Genomic DNA, 13,434 nt, shown 5'->3' with positions numbered 1-13,434 from the left:
CTAATCCGACAACACACTACTCATCCTCTCCCTCTCTGAAGAGACACTTAACATCAAGACCAAATTCCGCATCTTTATGACAGATGCCGTCAACTGGATGAAGGATAACTGCCTGAAGCTTAACTCGAACAAGACAGAGGTAGTGATATATTTTCAGAAACAAATGGATCAACTCTGTATCCTCCTTCTGCTTCTTCATCCTCTGCATGCTTTGTAAGATATTCAAATCAATACCCCTAAGTTCAAGACACACGCTACCCAGTCCTCCCTTCTAGCTGACTGGACTACGGCAAGCCTCTCTAAGCAGGGATCGCAGCTCACATTCTCCGACGACTACAAACCATACAGAATGACACACCCACACTCATCCTGGATCTTCCTAGACTAACCCATATAACCCCCTAGCTCAGGGAACTCCTCCAGCTCCTTATACAGAAAAGATGCCAGTTCAGGCTCCTGAGCCATGTGAAGAAGGCCCTACACAACTGCGGACCCACCTACTTGAACTACTGCCTAAACTTTCATCAGCCCAACAGACACCTTTGCTCTGGATCCCTTTCTCTAACCCTCACCCCCGCATCGGACATAGCAGATGTGGAGTCCGCTCCTTCTCCTTCCTAGCAGCAATGACATGGGCCGAGCTACCCTTTCATCTACGAACCACCCCATCTCTTTCAGTGTTCCTAAAGTACCTGAAGACCAGGCTATTCGGCTAATAAACTGGACCTTGCCAGCACCTGGATACCCTCATGGGTGGCGTGAAAGACACTCTACAAACCTACAGATTGATTGATTGACTGTTTACATGTAAAAAAAACAATTTAAGACTATGATCGATCACAAAGGTATGAACCTACCTACCCTCCTTTCGGAAGTAATGTGCAGGTTTTAGCAACTCCACTGTATTTAAATATTGCTGGCAATTATCATGTTACCACCCAACAGCTAGCATTAAAAAACTGAAAGAATATAGATCAATCTCTCGGTCATGGGTTATTTGCTGTCTTTTGTAGATCCTTTAATATTATGTAGTGATGTGTCACTGGTTGGCATTACCTATGCATCTAGGGCAGCTCCTCAATGAGACACATTAGGTGAATACATTTTCATAGGAGATATAATTGCTCAGGAATCAAGCTTTCACATTGTAAATGGGGTGTGTACTATCATTCATCACTTCTCAGAAAGCTAATTACAATTCTAAGAAATGTGTGACACCGTATTTGCAAAAAGGGTGCAACAGACTAGACTTGCACCTGGCGCATCAACAGGTTTCCAAGAGGACTTAATTCCAAAGTGTGTGGTGTACTATGGCCAATGAAATCGGTAAAACCTGAAGTTTCACAAACATATCCTTGCAGCTTAGCTCGACCTCACTCTTCTTCCTGTTCAAATACTTGTCACCCTCTTTATTTGTTCACATTTTCTTTTTTCTTCTTTTATCCTTCCTGCCTCGTTCTTCATAGTCTTGCCCCCTTCCCTGTTCACTTTGCCTCCTCACGCTCTCTTTCTTTAAGTTTTCTCCTCTGTTCTGCCTCTTTTTCCATTCTATTCTCTAACTCTTCCTTCTTCCTACAATATTTCCCCAGGCTTTTCTCCTTACCACTTATCTGCACCCTGCCTTACCTTTTCCTTTATTTCTCCCAATTAATCTCTTCTTTACCCCTTAGTAACCGGCATGAAGTTTAAGAACCTGCACAGCTGGGTCTTGCTCTTCCGTTACAACCCGGCCACTTTTGGAACATCTAGGTCAGTTCCAAAACTACGGACCTCCCTGCCCCTTGGTCACATGAGTCTACTGCCCAGCTCTCCTGTTCAGCTCACCTCGACAATTGAGCTTGCTCCAGTTTTGGACTGGTGCCCAATGCATTTGGAGATACCAGGGGATGGCAGAGAGTGCATCGTATCACATACTAAGGTCCCCGGATTATTTAAAACCTGCAGGTTGACCCAAAAATTGCAGGAGCTTCACAGCGCCACCCGGGTTCATGGTGCGTGCCATCTGACTTGTGTGTGGCTGTAAGGTGGAGCTGAACTATTTCTACTATTTTCTAGCAGATCTAACTGTGTGCATTTAAAAAAATCATTTTTGGTTGCCTTGTGTTTGTTACAGAACAAAGTATTGATGAGCTTTTCATCAGTTACATTCTCCCTTTACTAGCCCTCACTACTGTGTTCTTTTTCTGTCTTCATCTGACCATTTCCTTGATCTGATTGTTCTTTCTCCATCTTTTCTCACCCTTGCTGTTTTTTACCCTTGTCCCCACTATTCTTTCACATTATTGCTTCTATTCTGCCCTCCTTTTTTCCTTTCCATTCTTTGTTTTATTTCTTCTAACCCAGCTGTCAAGTGATAGCCCCCTCACAAGGATTTGCTTGCCATTGCCTGCCTTGCTACTTTCTTATCTACCAGGGGAAGTGTCAGCCCTCCGCTTTATCCCCATCCCATGGTCATATGACAAACATCAAAAAAGTCCTTCTCCTAAATCCTAGCCCTCCCTACATAATCATTCCTCCAAGCACTTCCACGCTTGTATATAGGTAAAGCATAGAGAGTTTATAAGTGTCTTTGCAAATGCAATAGAAGAAAAGAAATAAAGTATACAAAAATTGGAGGAGTATCCTGCTATTTATTAAAGATATTACTAAAATGTAGCTACAAACGAATCCTTGGTCAATTTACACGGACATGATGATGAAAAGGGATTGTCTTCCTGGTTGGTGCCCACTGAAAATCTTATAACACAATAGAGAGGTTAACAGAGAACCTTAACGATTCATTCAAATGTGGACAACTTTCCAAACATATGTCAAGAGAGATGTAATAGCTGGGAGGGTGCCCAAAACCTTCAAATTACTACGAGTTGCAGGGGTTGTTCCATCTCCATAGGTACTGTGGGACTGAAGCTTTGTGGTCCGTGATACCGATTAGAAAATTAGTAGTGATGATATTACCAATAAAAGGTTTATTTCATAGGATTGTAAAGGTTTTATTAATATGTTATTTTTGTTATGATGATATAGTGTGTTGCTTGAAGTCACTTCTTTATAAATTTCGACCATTAATGTCCAAATGATCAGGTCTATTCCTGCCAAACTTTAAATAACGTTGTTAAAAAAAGTGTCTTTCCTCTGGCAGTTGTACACAGGTGCATCTCAGTGCCATCATGTTCAGTTTTACATCGTATGTATTCTCAAAAGGCAGTGAATATTTCCTCAAGCTAGAAGGTTGCTTCTTCCAATGGGTTTGATCTATGCTGTTTACTGGTGGACTCATAATGTATTTGATACACTGTAATTTCAAGTGAAGGTAACTTAGGATGTGCTAGCTGGAGATGATAGTCTCCAAATATTTGGTTATTTCAGGTGCAGCAGTGCGAGAATCTCTAAAGATTCATAGGAATATCTGTTTTGGGAAGCTACAATGTCAGTGGGTTGCATCTTCATGACTCCTGGATGGACTACCTATTAAATTAATAATACCTTCACACTTGAAAGGCTGCTCTATTTTGAGAAAATATTCCTAGATTCATATCAATAGGTGCCTTTTTTGGAAGACGCATCATCCAGTAGTTTTTACCCCTCTGCAGAAGGTAAAGTCCTCAGACTTTTAATAAATATGTGGTTTTTGGAAACTGTGTCTTTCAGTGGATTGCACTTTTATATCTCTTAATAAATTGTTATTGCGAAGATAATTTTTTGCATATGGAGAAATCTTCGGCCTCATGCCTGTTATTCCCAGAGAACCACTCTATCAACGTTCAGACACACTTGTCTCTTGTCTGGCAATATCCCTCGACAGATGGAAATATATTTTCTCCAACCTTTGTTACATGCGTTCATGCTTCACAAAGAGGCCAACATTTCTTAAATTGGATTTCTAAAATGACACTCTCTAACAAAATGGAGAAGTGTGGCTCAATAGTTAGAGCGGCAGACCCTGATGGAGAGGTCTAGCCCGGGAACAGGGTTCAATTCCCGCCTCGGCGGGTCTTGGGCTCAATTTCCTCGGACCTGATAATTCTCGCCTTGGGCCTATTCTAATCATGGGTCCCACTCTTCAACTCTGGGCAATAGCTTGCTTAATCTCCACAAAGGCCCCAACAACGCTAGCATGCCTGGCTTCACCTTGGGGGTGCCCAGGAGTGGGCACTTCACAGGGAAAAGCCAGGAAGGGTTCCACAGTAGTATGCGTACAAGCGCTGAGATACCCTCATGGGTCGATTTGTGCGCTATACAAGTACTACTACATTTACATTTACAATCTGAGATCCAGTAACGCAAATCTTCTAAATCTGACAGATTGAACCGAAAGCCCCATGGCGGTAAGTCAATCTGCATTGTAGTAGCTCTGCCCAGTGCCCAAATCTCAAGAATCAACCGAGCATGCCAACTTCTAAACACTACCTGAAATAAAGTCTCTTCAAAGAGATCTGCCCAAGAATCGATTGACACTGCCCTTCCCCAAAAAGGGAAGGGGCTGCTCTGATCACAGTTTGACCTCAGTCGCAGATCACAGCTAAAAGTTATGCATTCATGACCACTGACATCTAGGATTGGCACCTACATTGTTATCAATGCTTTGAAATGCCAATCCATCGTAAGCCAGTGCTTCACAAAACAAGCACATACATAAATAATTAGATGAAAATGTCTGGATCAACTCAACCGCAATAGATCCTAAGTGCTCTCTGTATGCTCTCCACAATGATTTCAAAAGTTAGTACCATAATATAAACATGGAAAACTTGCAAATACAGTGCTGCCGGATACTCGGTGGCGGTCCATGTAATGTTCTGTTCCCCAATCCTATGCTTCTAGGATAAGACCCACATTTTTTATTTTGTTTCTTCAAACTAATGCTCAGCATCTTACTGTTAGGTGGCGAAGTATTTTCGAAACAGAAACATAAGAGGGTCACTTAAATACTGTATATAAGGAGAGGAAACCAGGGAACAAGTCAAAAATAGCAACAACGAACCTCTCCTTAACAATCAATTAATACAAAGGTAGTACATCCAAACTCAAAAATACATTTTCCCACTATAGCATTGATTATTCATATGTTATTTATCACAATATATTTTTTAAATATATTTACTTACAAAATGTAACTTGTACATAATTTCCAAAAAATGGAGCCCCATGAGCATGTTATTGAAACATCTCAAAACAGTCAGACACCACAAAGCATGATACAACCAACAGTCATACAAAACACACTCATACCCAATAACATAAACATACTAAACACATTATTATGTGACATAATTAATTTCATAGATAAGTTAGCGGGAGACAAAGCGCTTTGTTCCTACTAACTTATCTACGCTAACTATTCTTATATCTAGCTAACTTATGGTTGTATGCTTTGTGGTGTCTGACTGTGTTTTGAAATGTTTCAATAACATGCTCAGGGGGCTCCTTTTTTTTGAAACTATGTAACAGACACATTTTGTAAGTAAATAAAAATACATAAATAAATATATTTTTGACCAATAACATAAAAATAATCATTGCTATAGTGGGACAATGTATTGTTGAGTTTGGATGTACTACCTGTTAATTAATTGATTATTAAAGAGTAGTTCTTTGTTGCTATTTTTGAAGTATTTTCCAAAACATACAGAAGGTGCAGGCACGTAGTGTAGGAGACCATAATAATGTTTTATTGGTACAAAAAGAAAGCGAATACATCGTGCGTTTATCTACTTAATCTACTCCTCGTAAATAAAATATGCTACTCTGTAAAAGAATGTCAGAAATATTTTTACATGATTCATGTATTATATATATTTTTACATGATTATGAAAAGTTTTTGATTGGGGCTCTGTTAATTGTGATCTTTTGGTTCAGCAGTTCAGTTATTTTGAGTTAAAACGCATATAGTTTCAGGAAAATTCGTTCAAGCTTTAAAAGTAAACAAAAGCTAAAATGCCAGTGTACACTGCTCAGAGCTTTATGCTGATTGTGCGTTGCAGCGATTACTCATTCAAGTTATTGACGTATCTAAATGGGCCGCACCTCTATATTAATATTGTTAACTGTATAGCTTAGATTGCGCTTTGAACCCGCCAACAAGCAATTATCATGAATCAAATGCACTGAAGAGAAAAACATACTTACTTCTGCTAATCTGGAATGTTTATGCACAACTTCAGCTTTGTTCATAGGAGTCAGATGTTGCAGAACACCGCGGTTGTTTGTCAGAGCACGCGTTAATCTGGCCAACTTTGTCCATCCTTAAAAATAAAGGGGGAAACAGATACATTACATCCTCTGAAACTGACTTCAAATATTCTATTCTCTACTTCTTGAAATTACTCGGTGACTTAAATTCTCTTTCGGTGCATGATTTCTAAACACCTGTTCATGAATGTGCAGTTAACTGTTTTATCTTTCATTACGTTTTTTTTTTTTTTTATCCTTTTAATCAGGACAAAAACCACTGAAAAAGTAGCTTGCCGCATCATGAACAGACCAGGAAAATCTTCACGGTTTTCAAAATGCTGAGATTGGCTCAGACAGACAGGAAGCTGAGATAGTTTGCACTAACTACTGATGTTTGCCTGTATTCTAAGTTCACTGAGAAGTTGCAGAAGAGATATAGCGAATACATTATTAATTAATAGTTTTTCTACATACATTTGATAACATTAGAATAAAGGTAATGCATGATGTGTGGCCTACATGTGCACAACCCTGACAGATACTTGAAGCAAGAGCCGCTACTGATCCTCTTCCCATGGCAAAAGACTGTAAATTAGCTCATGGAGCAATCACTCTATGAGAATAATTTGCTCATTTCCACAGCAATGGGGGAAGGCATTTGATCTCTCTGGAGCTAACCATGGCTTACAGTCTTTCTCGTGGCTGGTAACAATAGAGTGGAGAGGCAACCCGAAATGATGGCTTGAACTAGACATGTGATGTTAGACAGGCTGACTACATGGCTGATTGCTTTTGGCTTGAGTTCTTACCGGCCAAGCTAAAATTCTTAAGAATCCTATGTAAGCAATCTGATTTTACTCTAAGGAATGGTGACTGAAGGCTTCCCTCGCAGCACAAGGTAACTTGATGAATCTCTTGACAACATTAAGCTGCACCAATATACTTTTTTCAGTGCATCAGAGGCAGCTTCTATTGGCTGCCTGCATGCATCATGAGATGAAGTGTGTCCAATGAGCTGATAACTCCTATTATATCTGTAAAACAGGTATTTTATGATATGGACCACAATGCAGAGTAAAGTGTAAGAGATTGTGCAATCTGGTATTTAAAATCAAAATTAAGGATTCAAATTGTCTTTAGACCATTATTATTCTGCTGAATATGTTCCAGTGCCTAGACCTTCATTAGAGGAATGAGTACTTCAGGCAAGGCTTGGATACTTCAGAACAAGATCAGATAACTTGGGAATATTGGGAGAAAAACAATTCAGAAATGGGAAGATGGTAGGAATTCAGAATGAAGTGGACCAATTCAGGGAAAGCGCTTTGCCAGAAACATTTCTTGAGTCAAAGAGTAGCTGCTACAAGATATGAAGGAGAATGGCCAAACATTTCTGGCCATGTTACTCTGCAAATAAAGGAAGTCTTGGGGGCTGAGGGAATTTAGAGATGTCGTTAGTGACTCGATCTGACTAATGGAAACACATAGGTCTGATGCTTACTTCTCTGTACTCTCGTTTTGAAACTCTGCTGTAATATGTCTTGCATTTTTTGTCCTAGTCATCTAGTGCTTCTTCGGCAAAGTATTACAACACCAAACCACTTACGTCTTAGAGGCACAAAGAGTATTGAGATTTTGATAAGTAAGCGTTATATTTTTATTAACTGCTTAGCTATTAATGGTTTATCAGTCAGATGTTAAGTCACATTGCTGACACTTGGCATGTTTACACTTTGCAAGTCCATTATTTCTCGCTGTATGGAGATTCTAAAACAGTCAAGCACTCTGATTTAAATGTAACCTGCTTTAGAAAAGTCATAAAGTGAGACTTGCTTTTTCCCAAAATTTCAGTCATATGCTAGTCAAATTAAGTGCCTTTAAAAAGAGTATATCATAAGTTTGCATTCCTAAAATCATCCTCCTGCAAGCATTCTAAAACATACCAAGTCGAAAGTGTTTTTTTCGCAATTATGTCACAAGTTCTGCAATTACTAGTTATTAGTTCATATTTGTAAGTTTTAGATGTCCACATTTGTGGTTGAAAAAAATAGGCGAACCCAGATAGCTAAATGTTACTGACATCTAGAGAGAAGAGAAAGAGGTGAACATTGCAATCATGCTGGGGTATATCTGAAGACTTTGGCCTGTACTAGGATTGTACTCAAGGAAACAAACCAACCTAATTCACTCTTAAAGCAGAGAGCTGGGGAATTCGACATGTGTTGAATCTAGAAGCTTTTTATACCCATAGTGGCAAACAAAAAACACGACCCTCTGGCATTTCAACACAACAAAACATTAAAATCACTGCCGCCTGTTAACTTCAACTCATTGTGGAACTCAATGCCTCAAATATGTTTAAAAATCTGAACCACAATATATACAGTGTGCGATAAATGTACCTTCTTTAAACATATTTGACAAAAGCTTCATCTGCGATTTTAGGCCCATTGTAGTTTAGCACCCAATATAACCGACTAACCCCCTCCATTTTTTTCTAATAGGAAACAGTGTTCCGATGATTTGCACATGGTTCCATAAAATAATACTAAGCTCAGCATCATGAACTTGCTCATATATGCAACAATTTTGACTACCAACACACTAATCATGTAAACATATATAGGGGGATATTTGCCCAACTGTCAAAGAGACATTTCCACATATATTTCTTCCTATGCCTGGATGCAGAGCTCAATCTACATGATATTCACAAATTCTAGGTAATCTTCTCTTAATAGCAGAATGGACACGTTTCCGCCCCTTTACATGAGGGCATGGAGAGTAGAGAATCATACACCAGAAATTATGACTGTAAAGTAACTACTAGTAAATTTGCACCTGGATTTTTGAGTCATAATGGTAGGCGGATATCTTCGTAGCAGAAGTGAAGTGATCCACTTCTGCTATGGAAATTCTAAATGGGAAGTATAGACAAACAGCATCCATCTGTTTTCAATGACTCACCTTATGAACATTAATCCACCAAGCACATAAATTCAGCCCACACTCTAGCTCTTCCCCTTGGGCTGGGTGCCTTTGCTACCCAAGTGAGACCCAGGCCACCAGCTACATCTACCAGGATGCATTCAGCCCCCATTGAAGAGGAATTCCACTGAGGAGCAAACAGGTGTTGTAGTTACCTTTTTTGTTGATGATCACATGAAACTAAATTTTCTGGCTCCAGATATTCTTAGTGGAATGGGGAAGGCAGCTCATTTTTCAGGTATTAATATACTTTTTTATTTCATTGTGGCGGAGCTAAGCACTGTGGGGACTCTAAAAACGATTTTGTAGGGTGAGAGAAGGTGGGAAAAGGAGAGGTTCTTCAGAATTAAGGGCCTCATTAGGATGGAGGATTTTCCGCATCCTCCGGGCCGGTGGAAGCCACCACCGGCCCGGAGGATGCGGAAAATCCTCTGCGGACCCACCAAAGACCCACCGCCACATTAGGATGGCTGGTGGGTCCTGGTTTCCGTCTGCTGCTTTTCCGCCGCGGTTGGCTTACAACTGCGGCGGAAAAGCACTAATATGGTGACGGTGTCTCTCAGACACCGTCAGCCAGATTAGGATGGGCTCTGAAACATGCTTTTCCGCGGCGGCTTTTCCGCCGTGGAAAAGCATGTGTAACTTGCCCTGTAACGGGAGACTTGGAGAGGGATCTAGAGTCTTTGCAATCATGGTTATTGGACAGGCTGAACGATCTAGCCCCTGAGACGGCCCCCCGATTAACATCTAAGCGGGTCTCGGCCCCTTGGTTCACTGAAGCACTGTCGGCCTCTCAACGGCAGTGCAAGGTGGCTGAAAGGGCATGGAGGTCTCAATATGATCCTATGGCCAGGCTTGCCTATAGGACAGTGGTTAAAGCCTACCACCGGGACATTCTCCTTGGAAAGAAAGACTACTTGGCAAGGAGGATAGAGGCCGCTTCAAACTCCTGCAAAGAGATCTTCACGATCGTCAGGGAGTTTACTGCCCCTCGATCCAATTCAACCCAGGTTATTCCTTCTGAGCCGTGGGTTTCTGCCCTTGCTGATTTCATTACCACCAAGATCCAACTGATTCAGGATTCATTTCCTCCGAAGGTGGCCGAAGTACCCCCTAGCTTTGAGGAGGGCTCTACTTTGGTGGCCCCGGTGAGTCCTGTTCTGGCGGATTTCCCGCCTATCTCAGCCATGTCCTCATTGGCACTTATGGCCAATCTTAAATCTGGGTTGCCTCTTGACCCTTGTCCGTCCAAATTTTTGGCTAAAATGGCTGAAGTGGTGAACCCGTTGGCTAACCCACTTCTGAATCTGTCTTTGAGTCGGGGGGTGGTACCACAGGTCTGGAAACAGGCGAATGTTGTCCCTCGCCTTAAGAAACCTGGTCTGGATCCTGAGGTTCTGGCCAACTACAGGCCGATATCTCTCCTTCCTGCGCTGGTCAAAATTTTGGAGAAGCATGTGCACACCGTGCTCTCCAATTTTCTGGAATCGTACAATCTGTTGCACCCTACTCAATCTGGCTTCCGCCCCAACTTAAGCACCGAGACGGCGCTCTTGGAGGTGTCTGAAGCCATTAAAGAGGTACTGGACTCGGGAGGCAAGGCTATGCTTGTCATGCTAGACCTGTCGGCGGCTTTTGACACCGTCCCCCATGAGGGTCTCCTCGCCAGACTTTATGAGATTGGTGTGAGGGGGACGGTGTTCAGCTGGTTTAAATCTTTTTTGGCTGACCGCCGACAAACGGTCTGGGTCCCACCCAGCTCTGCCTTGATGCCGCCTTTGGGAGTTGGAGTTCCGCAGGGCTCTGTGTTGAGCCCCACTCTTTTTAACATCTTTATGACCCCTCTGTCGGCACTGGCTGAGTCTTTTGGGGCCCAGATCGTTTCCTACGCCGATGATACCTAGCTCCTCTTTATGTGCAGAAAAGGAGAAGATTTTGACGGAGAGAGTATCCGTGAGTGCCTTGGGGCTGTTTTCCAATTGTTCCAGCGTAACTGCCTCAAGTGCAACTCAGATAAATCTGAGGTACTCTTCTTCGGTTGTGCATCCGATCCAGATTGGCAGGAATGGTGGCCAGGAGGCATGTTCCCTCCTGCAGGCTCGTCCCAGCTGGCAAAGAACTTAGGGATCAAGATTGACAATGGTCTGGCGTTAAAATCTCAGATCCTTGGTCTGACGGGCACATGCTTTGGCCTACTCAGGACGCTCCGGAAGTTCCTGCCACTGCTTTCTGAGGAGCACAGGAAGATGACGGTGCAGGCCTTAATAGGCTCAAGATTGGATTATTCCAATGTCCTCTATCTTGGCCTGCCAGAATATCTCTTACAGCGGCTGCAGGTGGTCCAGAACTCGGCCGCAAGGGCCATCTTCGGTCTGCACAGGCGAGCCAGAGTTTCTGGTCTTCTGCAGTCGTTGCACTGGCTGCCTATCCGTAAGCGGATAGTTTTTAAGGCTCTGACCCTGGCCCATAAGGCGCTTTACGCCTCGGGAGCCAAATATCTTCAGAAAAGGCTTGCTTTTTACCATCCCGCCAGATCTTTGAGATCTGAAGCACTCTTCCTTGCTGTGGTTCCACGAGTAAAAAGAGCTCGGATTGGAGGTCGCTCCTTCAGGCTGCTGGCGCCACAGCTTTGGAATACTCTACCCTTGGCTCTGCGTAGCACCTCTAATCTGTTGAACTTTAGAAAGGACCCTAAAACCTGGCTTTTTGCCCTTTAGGTTGCTTTCTCCTCCTTTGGCTTGGTCTGTTATTTTACTGTGTTGTGTTTTCTTTTTTGTTACTGGTTCGTTAATTAAAAGCGCCGGGACACTCTATGGAGTAGCCGTGCGCTATAGAAAAACCAATATAACATAACATAACATAACATAACATAACATAACATAACATAACATAACATAACATAACATAACATAACATAACATACCATACCATAACATAACATAACATAACATAACTTCACTGCGGGGGCCCGTTGCGGGACCCATAGGTGAAGGGGGGGGGGGTGGGGGGAGCACATGGGGGGGTACCTATGGTACCCCCCTGCATTTGTATGCAGAAAGCGGCAGGCCTGCCACTTTCTACATACAAATGCAATGCGTGCATTTTTAACATTGCTGCGGGTGCAGCTTGAAGCCGCACCCGCCGCAATGTTCCCTCCTGTGCAATTAGGATGTGACCGCCACCCTGGCGGTCACATCCTAATTGCACAGGAGGGAACTCCGCAGCCCATGCGGAAGTTCCCTCCTACTCTATGGTGGCGGACGGACTCAGGTCCGTCCGCCATCATAATGTGCCCTTAAGTTTGCAAAGTCACTTCCTGGAGGCAGAACTGGATCATTCTTTATGTATTAACCCTGTCAATTAACCTATCCTTTCCACCATGCACAATGGCATGTCACGTGGTCTGCATGTTCCATATATTACCAACTTAAAGCAAGGTAAGAAATCATGCTTCTCCATTTTACAACTAGATTTCTACTCCACAGCCCCACCCCAACAGTCAGACAACAGCACAAACTTCTCACTAACACACAGCTTTTACACCCCACATTTGAGAAACATTGGCTTGATTAGAGTTGAAAGAAATCGGAGTATTAGTTGAAGGGGTGAGAACCCACTTCAAATAATAATCACAATCCTTGTCAGTGAACTACACAAGTCACTAAATAACTCTGCGTTTAACACCCTGGTAGCTGTGGCACAAAGCAGTACTGAAACCGTTTTAAAGTAAAAGGACAAAACAAGGAAAATCCCAAAATAATTTAGAACAATAGAGAATATTTTAATGCATAAAATGACGCCAAAATTACAAAAATCTAACAGGTTGAACCAAAGATATGCGTTTTTAAAGCTTGAGTTAAAAATAAAAAAACAAAAAGTATAACCAATCCAAATTGTTAACTTCATAACTTTGTTCTACATCCCAGGCTCTCATGTAGGTTTGAGAAAGAGAATGGAAATTTAGGGAAAATGTTTGCCTCTAACACTGTTCCTAGGTCATGTACTGGAGAGAATTGGGAAGGTTTCCCTTGACAACTCTTCTCTACTGCCATAGCAGATTTAGAATCTGCGTTTCTCTTTTTTCTCAAGGAGATGAGGGCCGCTCAGTACAGGTGGATGATGTTTCAATAACCATTAGTTCTGTATGTGTTTGGAGCAATGGTCACATTGTTTTATTCCAAGTTGCCTTGCTTGTTGACTCTCTCCCTGGGTTCAGTGAATTTACTGTTTCCCCAAAGCACAATGGTTTTGCTCCCAGCATTGGACAGCAGTCT

General features: G+C 42.1%; 1 protein-coding gene across 1 annotated transcript in view; it reads right to left on the bottom strand.

Annotated features, from left to right (window-relative positions):
* KCNH5 (potassium voltage-gated channel subfamily H member 5) overlaps positions 1–13,434 on the bottom strand; it is an 815,449-nt gene that overhangs the window by 468,680 nt on the left and 333,335 nt on the right. Inside the window, exon 6 of the mRNA XM_086937941.1 lies at positions 6,128–6,243. Coding sequence (XP_086794067.1) covers positions 6,128–6,243 — 116 coding nt within the window. The remainder of the gene's footprint in view (positions 1–6,127; positions 6,244–13,434) is intronic.

Source organism: Lissotriton vulgaris, chromosome 9, assembly GCF_964263255.1.
Source record: "Lissotriton vulgaris chromosome 9, aLisVul1.2, whole genome shotgun sequence".
Classification (NCBI taxonomy): Eukaryota; Metazoa; Chordata; class Amphibia; order Caudata; family Salamandridae; genus Lissotriton; species Lissotriton vulgaris.
This window is presented reverse-complemented; position numbering and strand designations above follow the sequence as displayed.